Source organism: Amphiura filiformis, chromosome 16 (genome assembly GCF_039555335.1).
Source record: "Amphiura filiformis chromosome 16, Afil_fr2py, whole genome shotgun sequence".
Classification (NCBI taxonomy): Eukaryota; Metazoa; Echinodermata; class Ophiuroidea; order Amphilepidida; family Amphiuridae; genus Amphiura; species Amphiura filiformis.
This window is the reverse complement of record NC_092643.1, coordinates 34673810-34697283: the sequence shown is the minus strand read 5'-3', so window position 1 is coordinate 34697283 and position 23474 is coordinate 34673810. Positions and strand designations below refer to the sequence as shown.

The window sequence follows — 23474 nt, the reverse complement described above, 5'->3', positions numbered from 1 at the left end:
AATCACCAATCAGCATGGAGCTTTGCAAATAATTAACCCCAATTTTTTGGCATGGTGAAATTATTCTAACAATGTTGCTGATTGGGCCAATTGATAATGAAAACTTCTTTTTGGCCAATCGGCAGGTAGTTCTCATGGGGTTAAACATCATCACAAAATCTAGACTAGCAAATTTAGAATTGAGTAAGTCTTAGTAATTCCAGAAAAGAAAATGAGATAAACAAAGAAATGAAATATCACAACAAACAGAAAAAGAATTATCAATTGGTAGCTAAAGAGTCAAAAGCTAAAAAGTCAAAAAAAGAAATTTGCATATTTTTTTGTTTTGTAAACATGTAAAAATGTAAAGCTAAAGATATTCATTTGCAAGAATTCTGTATGATTTAAAATCAAACAAAGTCTCATTATATATAAGCTTACAGTACAGCATCTTACCGGTCACAGTCACAAAGAATTCACAGCGAGCCTGGTTTCCAGCATTATCGGTAAATATGTATATAACATTTGTATTCCCAACGCTGAAGAAATTGCCAGAATTGTGAGTTTGGGTCACCGTAGGAGTTATTCCAGAGTTGTCTACTGCCTGTGGTTCTTGCCAGGTGACACTGATACCTCCTGCTCCAGGTAAGGTGTTGAAGGTCTGCGACGGGGGACAGAATGTCACAACTGGTGGAACGTTGTCTGTTGCAGAGACTGTTGAAATCAAACATACCATATGATGTGTTATTTAAAGTGAGATTTAAATGTGAAATAATTTCATGTCGAGATGAATTGTTTGTATTATTTCTATACATACAAATTTGATCTCATCAATAGTATGAAGTAAACATATACAGTAGAATCAAGTCTACAAGCATATATGCCTATAAACAAGGGGTTTTGGGGACGAAAGGCAGACACCCTCCACAAAACATTACAATAGGTTGGTCTTATAATAGTACATGTTCGTACAGCAATCTGTACAGTAATATAGTTGCTCAAACTCCAAATGTTTTGTGAAGGGTGTTAGCCTTTCGTCTCTTTCGTCAAAAAAGCCCTTGTTTCGATACATATATGCTTGTAGACAGGAATCTGAGGTATGCTGACAGATAAACATCCTCCCCTGTGATTCAGGGATGACTTTATTGAGCTATTCCAGTTGAAATCCATACACCCCCTATGGAAGACATGACCTTAATCCTCCACACAGGGATTGAAGATTTCAAATGGAGTCACCCATTCAGGTACAATTTGAAATTCTCACTCCCTGTGTGGAAGATTAAAGGTCATGTCTTCTATAGGGGTGTATTGATTTCAACTAGAATAGCCCAAATTTCTGATATTCCTAGAGTTGCATGGGGTGGAATTCCACAAAATTGCACAATTGATATCTATTAGATCACTTTATTTTTGACCACTTTCTATATTTTTTTATTATTTGTTAGCAACTTGTTAGTGATAGATTAAAGACAATAAAATGGAAACAAAGAAAAAAATACTTTCAGTCCTGCAAAAACAAATAAAATATATGAGCATGCAATAATATATATACAGCAGCTTGGTAGGATAATATCCTTAAGCTTTGGGATATCTTCTGCAATATAGCCATTTCTTTACAGGAAACAAATTGTAAATATAATATGCAAACAAAAGTCATAAATATAACAATATTTAGTTTTCATACATGTCCTAACTCCACACAAAATATACACTATGCAATAAGCGATTTCAGATGAATTCATTTCAGTTGTGGAAGCAGTTTCAAAAACACAGGCAATTTGTTTGTGTGTTTAGGGGGTGAAAATCATAGGGGGAAAATAAAAGAAAATCCCTAATTTTTGGTCTAAAAAGAGAAAATTTTCCAAATTAATTGTTTTAAAAGGGAGGGGTAAAGCCCTTATACCTCTTTCTATCGGTTGATTTAAAACCTATTTTCCAATATTTAATTAAAATGAATTAACAGATAAAATGATGAAACACAGCTAATTCAAAAGGATGACACATAAAAAAGACTACATTCCTCAGGGAAGTGAGAGGCCACAAACCAAAAATGAGGAAAATTACTCAAAAAAGCTGAAAAACAGTGCAAAACTGAGGCAAAATTGCCAAATATGGGATGAAAAGAAAAGAAAATACGTAAATTTGGGCAACAAAAAGAGGAAATCAGCTGAAAAGAGGAACTCTCACATCCCTGATTCCTTAACACGATTCCATAGCAGATGACGAATGAGGGTAATTCCAACAATGGAATTTCCATTTTTGCACATTCCACCTACTATATTTTCTAAATTTCAATATATCTTCTATAGCTGTTGGGAATTCATCTGAAATACTTCCAATGGCTTTCAATTGGAACAGTTTTCTTGACTATTGGGAATATCTTTTCATGCATCTACATAAAGAAAAGAAACCAGCCCTTTGAAGGTTTGCAAAATTTTCAGCCTAACAAAACTGAAAATAATAGTGCAAAGGGGCCTTTTTTCCCAAGAAGAAATGTTTTCTGCAACAAAGAGTATATACATGTAAGTTTGGATTACAAAAGAAAGCATATCAAAGTGTCCCTTTTCACCAGAATACAGGTACCTTTGTTACATTTACAGTATGTGGGTGGGGTGTGTGGGGGTGTGTATGCGTATGTCTGAGTTTTGTCTGAAATAGCCCATTTAAGCTCATAAAACTTGGACACGCAAACATCATACACATTCATGGGGTTATTTCACTGAACTTGGCATATATTGTAATGTTTAAGTATAGCTCAAAACTTAGTGGTTCATCTCATTGTGAGGACTGTTGTACTTATTTTAAACGAAAAAAAAAAAACATAAATAAAGAAGTAGGTTTAAGCTATAATACCATGCATCAATACCAGCATGGCTAGGCTAGAGCTAGAAAGGAGACATTTGGCGAGAAGAGAGACATTTTATAAACATGCATGTTAGCTTCAAGTTCATAATTGCAGATAGTTCAACAGTTACTATATTAAATCTATTGTTAAATTTTATAATAACAAACATCACCATAGAAAAGATTTAGTCAGTATATTTTGAGCAAGTTATTTTCAAATAACAAAATACACAGATTTAAAAGAAATTATACAAAAATTATATTTTATTAGTATCCTTTCAAACCCTGCAATAATTTTCAAATAAACAACGACAGCTAAATAAAATGAGGTAATACAGCAGTTGATCAGAATATATGTACATTTTTTTCAAAGAACATAAATCCCAGCTACCAAGAAACCAAAAACTATAGCTACAAACTGCGCTGCTTTTTCTTCCAATTTCTACCATCTATCCGCACATTCCCATGCAAGACTTTTATTAAAATTTTCCGTCAAGTTTACCAGTCACTGTGAAACTGCAACGTGCAACATTTCCAGCTCCATCACTGAACTGATACTGGACTTGCTCGACCCCAACGCAAAATTCATCACCAGGTCGATGCGACTGTAATAGCTCTGGTGGGAAGCCACTGTCATCAGTAGCTGTTGGAGGAATCCAATTGACCGGTAGACAACCGGATCCGGATACAGATGTTGACCTCATGATAGGTTGAGGGCAACTAACCACAACAGGTGGATTGGAATCCACTGTGCTGACTGTGTAGAGAAGTGCAATTATAAGGGGTGTCAATTAACAAGGTAGATGGTTCCAATGGTCATGCATTTATTTGAGAAGAGGGGGTAATGTACTCAACTACTTTCGTATCTTGCCAGTGTGCTTTGAATAGTCAACACACAGCAATACAGCACAGTAAGAGTAATAATGATGATTCAACACCAACAATAAAATACATTTTTCTTTTGTTAGTAAACAGTACACAAATTTGTTGATCATTTACGCAAGAAATTTTAAAAGCTTATTTACTTGAAAATGAAATAAACAATAAAGGTTCACACAAAGTTATAACTACAAATATTTCTATACACAATAAAGATAATAAACAAACAGACAAAAGAATGAAATATATAATGGTCTTAAGGGGGTACTACACCCCTGCCCAGTTTTGTGCCTATTTTTGCATTTTTCTCAAAAATTATAGCGCATTGGTGACAAGTAAGATATGTATATTATAGGGCAAGGACTACAACTACTGCACTGGAAATTTTATTTGAGCATGATGCAACAGTTGTGGAGTTACAGTCAAAAATGAGGGAAAACCAATATTTTATCAATAAATCAATAACCACTTGCTTTTGAGTTGCTGAATTTTCAGTACAGTAGTTGTAGTCCTTGCCCCTATAATATACATATCTTACTTGTCACCAATGCGCTTTAATGTTTGAGAAAAATGCAAAAATAGGCACAAAATTGGCCAGGGGTGTAGTACCCCCTTAACCAAAATCACTGCGGAATTACCGGTAATGACAAAAGCACATGTTGCTGTGTTCCCTGCATTATCAGTGAACCTATATTCAACCTGTGATGACCCAACAGGGAAGCTTTGTCCAGACTGATGAGACTGACTGACCAGTGGCTGACCACCGGAGTTGTCCACTGCAATTGGTTCTATCCATGAGACAATTCGAGATGATGTGCCGATCGGTACGGAGTACATGCTTGATTCGGGACAGTTGGTTATCACAGGTGGGTCAAAATCGACTGCTTCAACTGTGGGATAAAAATGTAAGTTAAGCCCTCAAAGTAGTAACATATAAATTCATTATAGCTTATGTTAGTATCCAGAGCAGTATCCAGGAACATTTCATAGTGGCTCCTTTGGAAGAAGAACTTTACATGCGTCCTGTAGAGACATTGGCAATTTACAATAGACTAATAATAGACATATAAAGGAGAAACCCAACAACCAAAGTTTGCCAATGCATTTCATTTGCTGGAAGATAATACACTATATAATTGCTTTCTATTTGAAAATTTATCTCCTGCATATAGAGAAATAAAGAAACAGAGCTCTGCATAGAACATTGGAAACAAATCTCCAGTAAGTTTTGCAATGCATTTCACCTGCAGGGTTTGAGTATTCTGCATATTTTGACTGCTGCTAAATTGCTTTTGCTCCTGCAAATCAAAGATATACAGCTCTGCATACAGTATGGGAAACAGCACCGACACAAAATCAGAGTTTGGCAATGCATTTGCTGGGATATATATACTTTTTATTTGCTGGGATTTGCTTTTGCCTCTGCAAATTACAAACTGTTCAGCATATAACACCAGAAACAAAGACCAACAACCCGAGATTACCAATGCATTCTTATTTTGCTAGAAGATTCTACATATTGTTTTCTACTGCTATTTGCTTCTTGCTCCTGCAACCTAAATAAAGAGTACACAATGCTTTTTGCTGATGCTTCTGCAACTTAAAAACAGGAAAAGAACTTTGCATACAACTATAAAGAAACCCCACAACCCAAGTTTGCCAATGCATTTCACTTGCTGCAACATATTACACTACATATTGCTCTCTATTTGAAATTTTATATTGCTCCTGCGAATTAAATAAAGAAACAAAGATCCAGCAACCCAAGTTTTGCAATACATTTCATTTGCGGGGTTATAGTATTCTATATATATTTCTGCTGCTAATTGGCTTTTACTCCTGCAAATTACATTTTAAAAAAATACAGCTCTGCATACAATATGCGAAACAGCTCCAACAAACCAAGTTTTGCAAAACATTTCACTTGCAGGGTTATAGTATTCTATATATTTTCTGCTGCTAATTTGCTTTTACTCCAGCAAATCAAATTTAAAAAAATACAGTATAGGAAACAGCTCCAAGAAGTTTAGCAATGCGCTTCATTTGCAGGGTTATAGTTTTCTACATATTTTTTCTAATGCTATTTGCTTTTGCTACTATAAATTATACAATGCTCAGCATTTCATATCAGAAACAAAGATCCAAGAACCCAAGATTATGAATACATTTCATTTGCAAAGTTACAGTATTCTACATTTTGGTCTACTGCTATTGGCTTTTGCTCCTGCAAATTTAGAAGATAGAAATAGAGCTCTGCATATAATAAAAGAAAGAGAGATCCAACATCCTGAGTTTGCCCGCATATTTGAGCACAGGAAGAATTATAACTGTGAAGTGCTTTTTTGACTACCGTTTGCTTTTGCTATAAGTTAAATATTGAAACCAGTAATTCTTAAAAGAGCTACAGATATTTTACTCAGCTCAAGAAATACTCCTAGCTTGAATACCACACTGAAGCAAAGATCCAACAACCACAATTTTGCAATGCTTTTCCATTTGCCGGTAATACACCACATAATTTTTCATATTACTGCTGCTTGCAGAGCAAATATGACAGAGTTTAAAGACATATTTATAGAAAATAGACAACTAAGCTCCAACAACCATGCTACGTACACAGCATCCAGTAAATGCTGCTACTGAATTCATGCACTGCCATAAGATAACATAATATTTACCAGTGATGGCGAATGTGCAAGTTGCTTGATTCCCAGCCAAGTCAGTACACCCATACATGACTTGTGTTATCCCAATTGGGAAACTTTGGCCAGGATTATGGGAGCCTGTACAAGTAGGTACTACCCCACTATCATCATTAGCTGTTGGTGGTATCCAAGACACAATTCTAGAAGTTGTGCCCAATGGTATTGTGTATGATGTAGATCGGGGACATCCTATGATCACTGGTGGGCTGTTATCAACTTGATTCACTGCACAAAGTGGAAGAATTGTAAATCAGGAAATTTACATATGTGACACGATCTGGTCCATGGGGGCCAAAGGAGGCATTTTTGAAAATTGAGTTACTGTACTTATTACATTATACATACAATAGGCTATCATTTACTGAAAATACCAAAGGTCTAGCATACTTGGTTCCAAAGTTTTTTGATGTCTATTTTCTTATGTATTTAATTGTTTTTTTACTCCATATTTTTGCCTTTATCTCAGTTTCAAATTTGCCGCCTTTGGCCCCCATGGACCAGATCGTGTCACATATGAAAAAAATTTACAAAGATTATTTTTTTTAAACAAAAGTAATGATTAAATACCAACTGGATATATCTTTAATTGAACAGTCCTCCATAAATTTGTCATTTGGATATAAACTATAAACCAACCCTACAAATACCCTTAACATAATAGAAACTCTACCCCAAATGCATTTTTTGCTATTGCAAGTTATGTTGCAATTCAGGCAATGTCTACATGTTTGTTTTAACCCTATGAGAACTACCTGCCTATTGGTCAAAAAGGAGTTTTCATTATCAATTGCACCAATCAATCAACATTGTTACAATAATTTCACCATGCAGCAAAAAAAATTGGGGTGAACTCCATTCTGATTGGTGATTAAAATGAAGATATCATGTAATTGACCAATCAGAGGCAATGTTAGATTGGCAGGTAGTGCTCAGAGGGTTAATTTGAAACTTTCAAACACACATATTGTTTATAATAATCAGTTAAACTAACTTTCAAGTGTTTTAATATATAGAAAGCAAATTTATACTTCTACGCTACTCAAATTTTAATATACTTTTGAAGATGATTTTCTACTCTAACAATAATTATTGGAAGTACTTTGTACTTTGCTTTGCTGGTTACTTTGGTGCTAAATAACATGCCTGACTGACTGATATCAACTAGGCCCACTCAATTAGGTTCTAGTAAGTCAGACAGGTATTAGATCTTGTCTGATGTTCTTATCTGGCGGTAACTTTTATTGATGACTGGCTGAAAAAGATACACCCTGGTCATTTTACATCACCAAACTTTCAATATTCTAACTGCCACAAATAATTTTTTCACAGTATTTTGATAACTATTTACTCTTAATTACCAGTTATAGTAAATGAACATCTTGCTTGATTCTGAGACGAATCAGTAAATGTGTAAGTCACTGGGGTTATACCAACAGGGAAGCTTTGCCGGGGTTGATGCGTTTGTGTAACAGTGGGTTGTCCACCCGAGTTATCAATAGCTGTGGGTTCAATCCAAGTCACAATGCGAGATGATACTCCAAACGAAACACTGTAAGTTGCTGAGTCTGGACAACCATTGATAATTGGTGCAATGGTGTCCACTGGTGTTACTGTAAAAATCAAGACATTTTCAGATGATGTGATTATTTTAAAATAAAAATTGATATTCCTTTATGTTTATTGGATCCTCCACCATGCTGTCAAAGTATAGCTTTTGACATTAGCCATGTAAGGCCATCTTAAATTAATAGTTCCTCTCAAAGCCCTTTCCAAGTTAAAAAACCTAATGCGAAATGCGGGTTTTTTTTTAGATTTTATTTTTAACATTTTTTTATCTGTGGGACGAGCTTTATGACAAGAATAGACCAACTTTTCATCTCTCAAGAAGATTACACTGTGGTCAAGATGAAGAATTTTATTGTGATTTATAATTTAGGCTATTTTGACATCTGGCAATGTCAGATGCAAGATTTTTGTGTGGTGGATTTTGAAGAAAAAAAACAGTGGAAAAAAACTGAATAACAGGCAAAAAGCAGACTATTTTACCAAAGCGTGCGGGGGCTTTGAGGTGAACTATTGAATTAAGATTGGCCTGATTGAAGATATTCCTACCTGAACTACATTACAAAGGAACATACAATACCATGTCAAAGTTCTTAACAGCAATATATTAAGAAATATATTAAGAACTTTGCGCATAATCTAGCATTAGAAACCAAGCAATGGTTGCATAAAATAAACATACTGTAAACTATTGCAATACTTGTTATTGAAGAAAATACTACATGTTGTACTATGTCTTGCGAAGCACTACCTGTGAAGGTTTACAATATGCCTCGTAAGTCTGCTACACCTTAGAATAAAAGTATGAATATTATTGTTATTACGCCATTTTCCCTCAACTAAAGAGTGCATTTGTTTTTTCAAATGCATCATTTTGTTTTGTAAATGATAACTCAGCACAAGAAAAGATAAGAAATAAGTTTTTAATTATGTCTTCATCTATGCTGCATCAGATACACACTGCAATGGGCTATTCCATTTAAAATCCATACTACCCCATGTGGAAGATGTATCTAAAGTCTTCCACAGAGGGAGTATGAGTTTCAAATAGAATCAACATTTGGGTAACTTCCATTTGAAATACTCACTCCAGTCGTGGAAGATATTGGTAAAGCCATAATACGGGGGAGTATGGGTTTCAAAATGATTAACCCTGACCAATTACATTTGAAAAATATACTCCCCCTGTGAAAGATATTTCTAAAATCTTCCACAGGGGTAGTGTGAATTTCAACTGGAATAGCCCAATGCTTGAAGAAATATATGCTGTTAATATTGTTAAATGCAGAATACTTACACAAACATTCAGTCAGTCATAATATTATTGTCAACATTATAATTATACACTTTCATAAGAAAAAAGAAATGCTGTTATTATAATAGTTATTAACAGGTAGAAAATTGGTGATAAAATGCATATATCTACATTGCTATGTTTACAATACAGAAAAGAAAGTACACACACCTGTTAGCATGGTTAGTACAAAGATATTTGAAGTCTACAAAATTATCAAGTTGTTTTACATCCACATACCCATCTTAGTCTTATTATCTAATTCTACTATACAATATCATTCTTCATATTATATTAAGCTTCAAGTACAAACAAAAATCCCCATTTATGCCCATTAAAAGTTTGTTAGCAATTAAAAAGTCATTTCATGCATTTCAAAAAGGTGGTTAGCAAAAATTTATTGTTAGGTATTTATTAGAATAAATTGAACATTTTACAGCAAAGTTTCTACTGCATAAACTGCATTGAACCTCAGCAAAAATATCCTGCACTTAAAAGAAACAATAATTTTACCATTGCTAAAATCATCACACAGAAGAAAAGAAACATACTTTCACAGCTTTTTGAAGAAAAGATATCCAGCTTCCCTCATTTGCATAATAAGAATCTTATTACCAGAACAATTTGCAACAGATGCAATAAAAACAAAATAAACAATAAAACTACAGATGCTGCTGCTTCATAAAAGTGCTTATATCATCAAAGAAAAAGAGCACAAACAATACAACCAGAACAGAAGAAAGAAAAGTCACAAGTACTGCTAAGGAAGATTGCTTATCCTTTGCATAGGACAAGTTTAGAACTGTCAAGCTTTTTGAAGAAAAGGTATCCAGCTTCCCTCATTTGCATACTAAGAATCATATAACAAGAAAAATTTCCAACAGATTGCAATAATAGAAATGAAATAATAAAACTACAGATGCAGCTGCTTCATAAAAGTGCTTATATCATCAAAGAAAAAGAGCACAAACAATACAACCAGAACAGAAGGAAGAAAAGTCAAAGTACTGCTAGAAAGAATGCTTAATCTTTGCATAGGACAAGTTTAGAACTGTCAAGCTTTTGAAGAAAAGATATCCAAGCTTCCCTCATTTGCATACTAAGAATCATATAACAAGAAACATTTCCAACAAATGCAAAAATAAAAACTGAATAAACAATAAAACTGCAGATGCTGCTGCTTCATAAAAGTGCTTATATCATCACCGAAAAAGAGCAAAAACAATACAATCAGAACAGAAGAAAGAAAAGTAAATTTAAAGTACTGCTAGGAAATATTGCTTATTCTTTGCATAAAACCAATTGCTGCTTCATAAAAGTGCTTATATCATCACCGAAAAAGAGCAAAAACAACACAATCAGAACAGAAGAAAGAAAAGTAAATTTAAAGTACTGCTAGGAAATATTGCTTATTCTTTGCATAAAACCAATTGCTGCTTCATAAAAGTGCTTATATCATCAAAGAAAAAGAGGAAAAACAATACAACCAGAACAGAAGAAAGAAAACTAAAATTTAAAGTACTGCTAGGAAATATTGCTTATTCTTTGCAAAAAACAATTGCTGCTTCATAAAAGTGCTTATATCATCAAAGAAAATGAGCAAAAACAATACAACCAGAACAGAAGAAAGAAAACTAAATTTAAAGTACTGCTAAGAAATATTGCTTATCCTTTGCATAAAACCAATTGCTGCTTCATAAAAGTGCTTATATAATAAAAGAAAAAGAGCAAAAACAATACAACCAGAACAGAAGAAAGAAAACTAAAATTTAAAGTACTGCTAGGAAATATTGCTTATTCTTTTGCATAAAACCAATTGCTGCTTCATAAAAGTGCTTATATCATCACCGAAAAAGAGCAAAAACAACACAATCAGAAGAGGAGAAAGAAAACTAAATTTAAAGTACTGCTAAGAAATATTGCTTATTCTTTGCATAAAACCAATTGCTGCTTCATAAAAGTGCTTATATCATCACCGAAAAAGAGCAAAAACAACACAATCAGAAGAGGAGAAAGAAAACTAAATTTAAAGTACTGCTAAGAAATATTGCTTATTCTTTGCATAAAACCAATTGCTGCTTCATAAAAGTGCTTATATCATCAAAGAAAAAGAGCAAAAACAATACAACCAGAACAGGAGAAAGAAAACTAAAATTTAAAGTACTGCTAGGAAAGATTGCTTATCCTTTGCATAAAACCAATATATTTCATTTTATATATACTAAACATTCCCAAATGCACTGTGGTTAGTAATTTATAGCATTTTGAAGATGGATAACTCCAGCTGGTTTCATCCATGTACACGGCAACCTGCAGGAATCGCAATCCTGCTTTCTAAGCTTGAACTATATAGTAGTGAGACTACTCCTCAAAATTTGTGCAAAAAGAATGTGACTAGTTGTTATTCATGTGCTCAGCATTCCTTGCATATTTTGGCTATCAACTGCAGCTGCTTGCAGAGACAAAACTTGTGTTTACCAGTAATGGCGAATGAACATGTTGCTTGATTTCCTGAGGAGTCACTGAAAGTGTACGAGACCTGGCTGACCCCTATCATGAAACTCTCCCCAGGCCGGTGTGACTGCATGACTGTGGGTTCAACTCCACTGTCATCTGTGGCTGTAGGTTCGATCCATGTGATTATTTGCGTTGGTGTTCCAAGGGGCACAGTGCTGAAAATTGGCTGAGGACAATTTCTTACTACTGGAGGAATGGAATCGACTATAGCCACTATAATGATATAACAAGTTAAGGTATGAATATTAAACATCAAATAATAGTTTTGAAATTAATTCAGTAATTGTAGGGAACAAGAAGAGCAAAATAATAAAAACTACTAAAAATTTATTTCAATATCCCTTTTCCTTCGTCATATTCAATTGTTTTTCTAAAAGATCAGCATTAATTAATTAAAAAAATAACAAAAATTAGTATATATTTAAAAATATGATTAAATTTTTCTCTTGATTGTATTTTAGGAAAAACGTAAGTCTTCTGGTTACCATACCATTTTTAGTCACTTAACCCTATGAGAACTACCTGCCGATTGGCCAATATGAATATTGTGTTCAATTTTGAACCAATCAAGGAGGGTATTTATAAGATCATCTGCAAATGCAAGTTTGACCATCAATAGTTTAAAGCCTAGTCATAATTGGCAATTAAAATGAGCATTTCAAGTTATCAACCAATCAGAAATACTGTTAGATGACCAGTAGTATCCAGGGGGTTAAAGTCCAAGAGGAATTGTGATAATTTGCACTTCTGTATTTCTTTCTGGGATACATTTAAATAAAGCATAAGCCAGGAGCCAAAAGTATGGGTTTTATTTAGACACAAACGAAGAGAAATCACTAATTACCAGTAACAGTAAATGAGCACTGAGCTTGATTCGCTGAATTATCAGTGAAAGTATAAGTCACTTGGGTTGTACCAACAAAGAAGATTTGTCCAGGTTCGTGTGACTTTACAACATTGGGTTCTCCACCCGAGTTATCAAAGGCAGTGGGTTCAATCCAAGTCACAGAACGAGATGGTGTTCCAAATGCCACTGGATAACTAGCTGAGCCTGGACATCCGCTGATGATAGGAGCATCTGTGTCGATAGCTATGACTGAAAGAATCCATTGATACCAAGAATAAGTTAACACCTGTAATTGCCAACATTCTTTAAACCACCCGTCATCATCTGTACACCTATATGACAATGATCTTCTGACGGTTGGTAGTTTTTTGTATAAGTGCAAATTCTATATTTTGAAAATTTCACAGCATAACTGTTCTTAACAGCCTAACTATTCACTAACTTAAAATTTAAGGACACAGAAAAAACCCACTTCCAATATGACCTCATCAAACACAAAGATAATTAAATTCCTTTCTCAATTAAACATTGTTGCTATCTGTAATGTTTGCCGGCAACCTTTTTTTCCCCGAGCTTGTTTCCCACATGTTGCCCCACAACTCTCAAATTATTGATTTGGCTATTCCAGATGAAATCCATACACCTATTAAAGACATGATTTTAATCTCCCACACAGGGGTATAAATTTCAAATGGAATCAGCCATTCAGGTAACCCCAATTGAAATTCACACTCCCTGTATGGAAGATTAAGGTCATGTCATGGAATAGCGTATATATTGCTATCACTTTGTATCCTATCTGCTATCAGTAGTTATTAGATCTCTTATTCATCACATCATTGAGCTTCTCCCTACTTCTGTTATTTTTGGCTACTGAACTAGGTGGCTTGCATATAATATTTTTGTTTCATATATCTGGCAATATGGCTTGTCCATTTTATAATGTATAATGAAGTGATATCAATCATCTTGAAATGGAATTGGATTTACCAGTGATCATGAAACAGCATCTTTCTTGATTATTCGCCCCATCAGAGAAGATATAGCACACTTGTGTTGATCCAAGCAAAAACAGGTCACCAGGCCGGTGACTTTGGAGCAAAGATGGCTGTTGACCAGAGTTGTCTGTAGCAGTAGGCTCGGTCCATGTTGCTATGCGAGATATCGTTCCCAGTGGTATGGAGTATGAGACTGATCGAGGACACTGGCTTATGACAGGTGCAATGGTATCGACTGCATTGACTGGATATAAAGGAAATGGTGCTAGCTGGTTTAAGCAGGATGTTACATAAACTTTTGCAAAGAAAATATGACAAGCCTCTGGACTATGTCATTCAGGAGACAGTGATTAGTACATGATATTTAGATTCTTTTCAGATAGGGTATAAGGTTACCAGTGTGCACACTCTACAGCTAGCTGGTTTGAGCAGGCTGTTACATAAACTTTTGCCAAAAAAATATATGACAATTAAAAGCCTCAGGACTATATTATGTCATTCAGGAGACAGTGATCAGTGCATGATATTCATCTATTACAACAATCCTAGTTTGATTTTGTTCAAAGTTGATATCTTTTACCTTTGTCACTTTCATTGCTAATATTTTTATTTCTTTTTAACTACACAATATTTGAATAAAAGTGCATCATAAAAGCAAGGGGAGATTTTGGCGCATTCATAAATTGACTAAAATAGTTACAATTTTTATTCAATATCATCATATAAACTCACAAACCTAAAACCCAACTGAATATTTTACACACAAAAGGCCAAAATAATACCATAGTAATTGAAGATAATCCCCTTTCAATGCAGATTTACCTATCACAGCAAATGAACATGTCGCCGTATTTTGCGACTGGTCAGTAAATGTATAAGAGACCTGAGTTGTCCCAACAGGGAAAGTACTTCCGGGTTGATGTGACCTCACCACCGAGGGTTGACCACCTGCGTTGTCTGTAGCCATTGGCTCTGTCCAGGTGACTGTCCTAGATGGTGTTCCTAACTCCACTGTGTAAGTGGCTGATTGTGGGCAGCCCATTATCGTAGGTGGTGTTGTATCTATACTAATGACTGTACAAAGAGAAATGCAAAACTATCAAATGGTAGAATGTGTATAATTGGTCAGATGCTGATTCAAATATGCATATCAAGTGGTAGAATGTGTCTGATTGGTCAGATGCTGATTCAAATATGCATATCAAATGGTAGAATGTGTGTGATTGGTCAGATGCTGATGCAAATATGCATATCAAATGGTAGAATGTGTGTGATTGGTCAGATGCTGATGCAAATATGCATATCAAATGGTAGAATGTGTGTGATTGGTCAGATGCTGATTCGAATATGCATTCACACAGCAGACTCTTCACTCGCTTGCAGCATGTTTGGTCAGCAAGAGTCATTTTCTTTGATGCTATGCCAGACATTTTGTAACATCTAAAGCTAAGTTCAGCAGTATCAGTTTTTCAGCAGTATTGGAAAAATTCATATTTGCAGTTGTTAGCATAAACCCTGGTCTTATTTTCAACATAAAAACTATTGTTAGAAAGAACTAGACTACACCAATAGCAACATTTAGATGCATGTTGTTGAGAAAATGCTATGTGCCCTACATCTTGCACACTATATTTTAAAACAAACATCAGTTCACAGATTCTTTCAAGCAGCTTTGTTTTCAGCTATATTTTGCTGATGCTGTTGCTGTAGTTCTTGCTACTGCTGACCCTAATGTAACATTGCCAATTCAGACTTAAATATTGCATATTTGAAAGCAAGCAATCAGTTCACAGATTCTTTCAAGCAGCTTTGTTTTCAGCAATATTTTGCTGATGCTGTTGTTCTTGCTTGCTACTGCTGACCCTAATTCAACATTGCTGATTCAGACTTAAACATTGCATATTTTAGAGCAAGCATCAGTTCACAGGTTCTTTCAAGCAGCTTTGTTTTCAGCAATATTTTGCTGTTGCTGTAGTTCTTGTTACTGCTGACCCTAATTCAACATTGCTGATTCAGACTTAAATATTGCATATTTTAAAGCAAGCATCACTTCACAGGTTCTTTCAAGCAACTTTGTTTTCAGCTATATTCTTGCAAAGGCTGACCCTAATTCAACATTGCTGATTCAGACTTAAATATTGCATATTTTAAAGCAAGCATCACTTCACAGGTTCTTTCAAGCAGCTGTTTTCAGCAATATTTTGCTGATGCTGTTGCTGTAGTTCTTGCTACTGCGGATCCTACTTAACATCCCTGATTCAGACTCAAACATTGCATATTTTAAAGCAAGCATCACTTTACAGGTTCTTTCAAGCAGCTTTGTTTTCAGCAATATTTTGCTGATGCTGAAGCTGTAGTTCTTGCTTCTGCTGATCATAATATAACATTGCTGATTCAGACTGAAACACTGCATATTTTGAAGCAAGCATCAGTTCACAGGTTCTTTCAAGCAGCTTTGTTTTCAGCAATATTTTGCTGATGCTGTTGTTCTTGCTTGCTACTGCTGACCCTAATTCAACATTGCTGATTCAGACTTAAACATTGCATATTTGAGAGCAAGCATCAGTTCACAGGTTCTTTCAAGCAGCTTTGTTTTCAGCAATATTTTGCTGTTGCTGTAGTTCTTGTTACTGCTGACCCTAATTCAACATTGCTGATTCAGACTTAAATATTGCATATTTTAAAGCAAGCATCACTTCACAGGTTCTTTCAAGCAACTTTGTTTTCAGCTATATTCTTGCAAAGGCTGACCCTAATTTAACATTGCTGATTCAGACTTAAATATTGCATATTTTAAAGCAAGCATCACTTCACAGGTTCTTTCAAGCAACTTTGTTTTCAGCTATATTCTTGCTAAGGCTGACCCTTATTTAACATTGCTGATTCAGACTTAAATATTGCATATTTTAAAGCAAGCATCAGTTCACAGGTTCTTTCAAGCAGCTTTGTTTTCAGCAATATTTTGCTGTTGCTGTAGTTCTTGTTACTGCTGACCCTAATTCAACATTGCTGATTCAGACTTAAATATTGCATATTTTAAAGTAAGCATCACTTCACAGGTTCTTTCAAGCAACTTTGTTTTCAGCTATATTCTTGCTAAGGCTGACCCTAATTTAACATTGCTGATTCAGACTTAAATATTGCATATTTTAAAGCAAGCATCAGTTCACAGGTTCTTTCAAGCAGCTTTGTTTTCAGCAATATTTTGCTGTTGCTGTAGTTCTTGTTACTGCTGACCCTAATTCAACATTGCTGATTCAGACTTAAATATTGCATATTTTAAAGCAAGCATCACTTCACAGGTTCTTTCAAGCAACTTTGTTTTCAGCTATATTCTTGCAAAGGCTGACCCTAATTTAACATTGCTGATTCAGACTTAAGTATTGCATATTTCAAAGCAAGCATCAATTCACATGTTCTTTCAAGCAGCTTTGTTTTCAGCTATATTTTTGCTAATGCTGACCCTAATTTAACATTGCTAATTCAGACTTAAACATGGCATATTTTAAAGCAAGCATCAATTCACAGGTTCTTTCAAGCAGCTTTACTTTCAATTACAGTTTGCTATATACAATGATATAGTGCGGCGGCTGTTGCTATAAATAAAATAAAACCACATTTACCAGTAACATCAAATCTACAAAATGCTTCATTCCCTGCTGAGTCAGTAAAAATGTAAATGACTTCTGTGAAACCAACCGGGAAGTTATCACCAGGACGATGAGATTGCAAAATATTAACCGTGCTCTCATCAAAATATGTTGGTTCCACCCAGTTGACTGGTAACCGCAAGGTTCCTAGTGGTACCGTATAGGTGGCTGACTGGGGACAGTTTCTGATCACAGGAGGCGTGTTGTCTACTGCTACCACTATACAGAAGTAAGGGAACATAAAATGAATGTTAATGATGCTAATAACATGGTGGGTTAGGTTAGAACGAGCCAAAATGCTGTCAAGATAGATACCTGGGGAAGCATAGAAATGGTATTATATTAGTACACAGGAGAATCTTAAGACACCATTGTCAGTTTGTCTTATAGCGCTACCGATGCGCCAATAGGTAGCGACTATTTGATAGAAAAGAACCATTGGTACATATTGGGACACATATAGCGCTATAGGGAAAACCCAAATGTGGTATCTTAGTAGAAACTATTATATTAGTAAAGTGCACTCAAACATGTTATGTTCAAGATTTGTGAGCAGATATTGAATCAATAACACATTGCTTAAAATATGTACAACAAAGGAAATGAAATGCTTTAAAGAGCACTATTTTTCGAATTCCACAAAGAAAGAAGTAGCTAGATACAAAAGATTGCATAAGATGCAATTCTGGTATTGTTCTTGAAATGCAATGCTTAAGAATATTTTTTTTAATTTCATATAAACAAACAGTTGCTAGATACGAAAGATGGCACAAGTTTAGAGTAAAGGAAGCACCATATTGATGTCAAGAAAGCGTAAAAAATCAACCATGCTGCAAAATTCACGAAGCAATTGTTGTTCCTGCATGAAAACCACTTTTATATATTGCCTATTATAACTATTATAATAACTGGTAAGCTGCACATTCTTCAAAGAATATTTATAAGAAAAACTACAGAAAGTAAGAAGTTGTTTGCAGTAAGATTTGTTAAGTTACACACTATTGCAAAGAAAACTTTCCCATTCCCACTTCAGAATACTCACTATAGGAAACAATTTGTTAGTATCAAATACTGCTGTTTAAAAGGTATTTGCCTTTTTGTTTTTCTTGCATAAGAAACAAATTTCACATCACTACAAATCAACACAAAGAGTATTTATAGATAATTCCACAGCATTCCCAGAGAGATATTCCTATTAGAACCTATGCAATTTGCCATCTTTAAATGCTGCTGCTTGCTGCTGGTATTGAGAGCTGCAATAATTACCGGTAACAGTGAATGAACATGTTGCTTGGTTCCTAGATGCATCAGAGCACACAGTTGTCACCTGTGCCACCCCGACTGGGAATGTGTCGCCTGGGTTATGAGTGCTTGTACATGTTGGTACTGCTCCACTATCATCTGTAGCTGTGGGTGGTATCCAGGATACCTGAGTTGATGGTGTTCCAAAGGCTACTGTGGCTGTCACCGGTTGAGGACAGCCTCTGATTACAGGAGGGATTGTATCCACTACATTGACTGGATAAAAGCAACAGCACTGATAATGAATACAAAGTATGGGTGTGTATTCATTACTACATATTCATTAATACATTTCATCCTAGAAATAAAACTATGAAGATATAAATTATACATTATGTTATCCCAATAAGCAAGGAACACAACACTTTTCCAAATATTTTACATGCAGACAGCTACAATAGTATACAAAGAACAATATAGCTTTGTATACTGATCACAATTTTTACATGTGGCCTATTAATCTGAATATAGAGCTAGAAATATACAGGCTGTATCAAAATGATTGTTACCAACATGCACATAATTTGCAAGAAAATAATTAAAATACTAATGATCTGACTGAGCTGTGAATTTTGCCAAAATATGTCATTACATGTTAGAGATGTGGGCAGAGAACAACCATTTTGATACAACTTAGTCGATTTATTTGAATAATGTCAACTTGAATTACCATTGATACTAAATGAACACTGCGCTTGATTCCCTGAAGAATCAGTAAAAGTATAAGTCACTGAAGTTGTACCAACAGGGAAGGTTTGTCCAGGTAGATGAGATCTTGTAACAGTGGGTTGTTCACCCGAATTGTCAAATGCAGTGGGTTCGATCCAAGTCACAGAGCGAGATGATGTTCCAAATGGCACTGGATAAATGGCTGAGTTTGGACAACCACTGACTATAGGAGCATCCGAGTCAACTGACAAAACTGAAAAGTCGATTGGACATGATTATATAACACATAAGCAAAATTTGCAGCTACCAAAGAAAATTCTACCCATGAAAAACCAAGAAGCTCTACATTGTACCCTATTTGTTTTTGTTCATCCAGGTTTTAACATTTAAGGCAAAAAGGATTATTAGGCAGCATATTGGCAATGAAGAAACAGGTCCACTTTCACATCCAGAATTGTTAGCAGTAATGTTTTACAGCTGCAGCAAGTAGTTGAAATAATCTGCACAGATCATTTCAAAGCCCTTCAAAGTCAGGATAATCTACATTTTCAATCTGTTTGATTTCTATTGCAAAAGTTATGGTTAAAAACTTTCAGTTATGCAATCAAATAGAGAATACAGTCAAGAAAAAGAGCGTATTTTACTTCTACAAACCAGCTGAAAATTTAGTTGATTTTGCAAGGTAGACTTTTATGCTATACAGAGAGTAGACAATTAACCCAAGAATGCTTTTCTGAAGAGACTTTGCAAGACAATTTACAATACATATCAATCAGCTTTAACTTATCAAATGCTGCATTGTTTTCATGGTAATAATAGGTATTTGTGAGTGATCATTTCCCTTTGTAAAAACGGCTGTGTAAGTTTGCTTGCCATTGCATTTTGTCATTCCAATTCATACACTATAATATACATACATGCAAAAATATCTTGAAGATAATAGCAGAGAGTCTTTTTCATTGCTGTAAACTATTCCACTATCATAAATCAACCACTCATTTTGCACAGAAGATTGCTTCATAGATGCCTGCTATCCAGAATTCTTTGCGATAAAATGCATATGCGCATTGGTATGCTAGCACAACTGTATTGTAATTACCAGTAATGGTGAATAAACACATTTCTTGATTCCCAGACTGGTCCGTGAATGTATATGAGACTTGTGTTATACCAACCATAAAGCTATCTCCAGGCCTATGAGATTGCATGAATGTTGGTGTCACGCCACTGTCATCTGTAGCTGTAGGTTCTGTCCAACTCACAATTCTTCTTGATGTTCCCAGTGGTACTGTATATGTGGCTGATCGAGGACATCCACTGATCACAGGAGGGATGGTGTCAACTACATTGACTAGGAAAGAACACATAAAATGTTGTTACGTGTGTAACATTATGTTACATATTCCTGAAACGGAAAGCTTGAAACATAAATGATTTCTTCGGAGCTAATGCCTACAAAATGAGTCAATACAAAGCAGGTATTTTATGATATTTACCAGTAACAGTGAATGAGCACTGAGCTTGATTCCCTGAAGAATCAGTAAAAGTATAAGTCACTGTAGTTGTACCAACAGGAAAGGCTTGTCCAGGTTGATGAGATCTTGTAACAGTGGGTTGTGCACCCGAATTATCAAATGCAGTGGGTTCAATCCAAGTCACAGAACGAGATTGTGTCCCAGATGGCACTGGATAAATGGCTGAGTTTGGACATCCGCTGACTATAGGAGCATCCGAGTCAATTGACAAAACTGAAAAGGTTGTAGAAGTGAATATCAAACATAGGCAAATTTGCAGCTACCAGAGAAAACATCTACCCATGAAAAACCAAGCTCTTTCATATCTTTTTTAACTTTCAAGCATAAGGAATCATTAGGCAGCACGTTGGCAATGAAGAAAAAGGTCCACCTTTTCATCAAGAATAAGCTCCATTGACAATGTAATTTCCAGGTTTTGCTGTGCAGATTTGAGACACTGTGAACTCTGACTTCATTCATTTATTACTGTAATGTATCTTTTAAAATATTTTAGGTAATTAAATAAAGTTAAATAACAAATGAAATTTTTGCATTTAATCACAGATTAAGATTGGTGAGGCGATAAAACTTTCTTGGTACATATAGTCAATTGGCTGGTTTAAGTGGCTGTTATTTTCCACTGGCATTATTGATTTATTGATTGAATTGGTTTCAATGGGTTTTCAAATCATTCTTATGTGTGCTGTTGACGAGTGAAGTCATATCTACTTTGTGTTCCAAATTTTTAATTAATTCATTCATTCATTCATTCATTCATAAAACAGCCCATGTTTAATTTTTTTAATTCTAGTAAAAAATTTTAAATAAAATCCTGATAGGTCAGAGGTCAAAGAATCCAAAAACTACCTGTTTCACAATACATAACTTGAATGCCGATTTGGCTTATTGTTAGCACTAATATTTTAGAGCTGCAGCAAACACTTGAAATAAACTGGAAAGATCATTTCAAAGCTCAAAAAATCTATTTTCAATCCATTTTCTGATTTCTATTGCAAATAAAGAGCATTGTAGGATTGTAGGCAGAAGTGTGATGGCAGAGTACAAGGAATACATTCAAACGGATCAAGTGTTAATGAGAATAACCTTTTACTTCTACAAAAGATGCTGAAGAATGCAATTTTTAGAAGAGGTTTTTGCAACATAAATTTTCTTTTATGCTATACAGACAGTAGACAGTTATCCCAAGAATGCTATGCCAAATAATGGTGAATTCTGCAAAACAACTAACACCACAAATCACCCAGCTTTAACTTATCATATGCTGCACTGCTTTCATAGTAATAATAAGGTATTCACCAGTGATGGTGAATGATCATTTACAAGGAATACATTCAAACAGATCAAGTGTTAATGAGAATAACCTTTTACTTCTACAAAAGATGCTGAAGAATGCAATTTTTAGAAGAGGTTTTTGCAACAAAAATTTTCTAAAGTAGACTTTTATGCTGTACAGACAGTAGACAGTTATCCCAAGAATGCTTTTCTAAATAATGACTATTTCTGCAAAACTCACACCACAAATCACCCAGCTTTAACTTATCATATGCTGCACTTCTTTCATGGCAATAATAAGGTATTTACCAGTGATGACGAATTATCATTTACATGTGCAATAAAAACTGCTGTATACATTTGCTTGCCATTGCATTTTGTCAGTTGGATGCATACACTTGCAAAAATAGCTTGAAGATAATAGCAGAAAATCTAATTCATTGTTTGTAAACTATCACCCATTTTGCACTGAAGATTGCGTCATAGATGCCTGCTATCCAGAATTTGTTGCGATATAATGCAAATGCACATTTGCTGTTCTAGCAAAATTTCTGTATGGTAATTACCAGTAATGCCGAATGAACATGTTTCTTGATTCCCAGCTGCATCCTCGAATATATATGTGACTCTTGTCACACCAACCATAAAGCTATCTCCAGGCCTATGAGATTGTATGTATGTTGGCGTTACACCACTGTCATCTGTAGCAGTAGGTTCTATCCAACTCGCAACTCTTCCTAATGTTCCTAGTTGTACTGTATATCTGGCTGGCAGAGGACATCCGCTGATCACAGGAGGGATAGTGTCAACTACATTGACTAAGAAAGAACACCCAATATTTTATTACATATGTAGCACATGTTACATTGAGGAAATTCCTGAAAAAGTTTGAAAAATAAAAAATCAACATAATTGCTCAATCTTTTAAATAAAGATTTTTTTAAAAGACAAACCATAAAACAGGTATTCTGTGATAATTACCAGTAATAGTGAATGAGCACTGAGCTTCATTCCCTGAAGAATCAGTAAAAGTATAAGTCACTGGAGTTGTACCAACAGGGAAGGCTTGTCCAGGCCGATGAGTTCTTGAAATAGTGGGTTGACTCCCTGAATTATCAAATGCAGTTGGTTCGACCCAAGTCACAGGACGAGATGATGTTCCAAATGGCACTGGATATCTGGCTGAATTTGGACAACCACTGACTATAGGAGCATCCGAGTCAACTGACAAAACTGAAAAGTTTGCAGAGGTGATTATTAGGTATTAGCAAACTTTGCAGCTATCAGAGAAAACTCATGAAAAAACAAGAAACCACGAAGCTCTACTCATATTTTTTTTCATTCTGCTGTTAACTTTCAAGGCAAGCAATTATTAAGCAGCATATTGGCAATGGAGAAACAGGTTTACTTTCAAACCCAC

At 34.9% G+C, this 23474-nt stretch overlaps 1 protein-coding gene across 1 annotated transcript in view; it reads right to left on the bottom strand.

The window, feature by feature from the left end:
- Nucleotides 1-23474, bottom strand: part of LOC140135911 (uncharacterized) — a 232440-nt gene that overhangs the window by 187780 nt on the left and 21186 nt on the right. The window contains exons 12-27 of the mRNA XM_072157581.1: nucleotides 23036-23287; nucleotides 22621-22872; nucleotides 20744-20995; nucleotides 20347-20598; nucleotides 19249-19500; nucleotides 18543-18794; nucleotides 17250-17495; nucleotides 14449-14700; nucleotides 13619-13870; nucleotides 12626-12877; nucleotides 11743-11994; nucleotides 7766-8017; nucleotides 6381-6632; nucleotides 4341-4592; nucleotides 3326-3580; nucleotides 436-693 (exon numbers count right to left, since the gene is read on the bottom strand). Of these exons, the coding sequence (XP_072013682.1) occupies nucleotides 436-693; nucleotides 3326-3580; nucleotides 4341-4592; nucleotides 6381-6632; nucleotides 7766-8017; nucleotides 11743-11994; nucleotides 12626-12877; nucleotides 13619-13870; nucleotides 14449-14700; nucleotides 17250-17495; nucleotides 18543-18794; nucleotides 19249-19500; nucleotides 20347-20598; nucleotides 20744-20995; nucleotides 22621-22872; nucleotides 23036-23287 (4035 nt within the window). The remainder of the gene's footprint in view (nucleotides 1-435; nucleotides 694-3325; nucleotides 3581-4340; nucleotides 4593-6380; nucleotides 6633-7765; nucleotides 8018-11742; nucleotides 11995-12625; nucleotides 12878-13618; nucleotides 13871-14448; nucleotides 14701-17249; nucleotides 17496-18542; nucleotides 18795-19248; nucleotides 19501-20346; nucleotides 20599-20743; nucleotides 20996-22620; nucleotides 22873-23035; nucleotides 23288-23474) is intronic.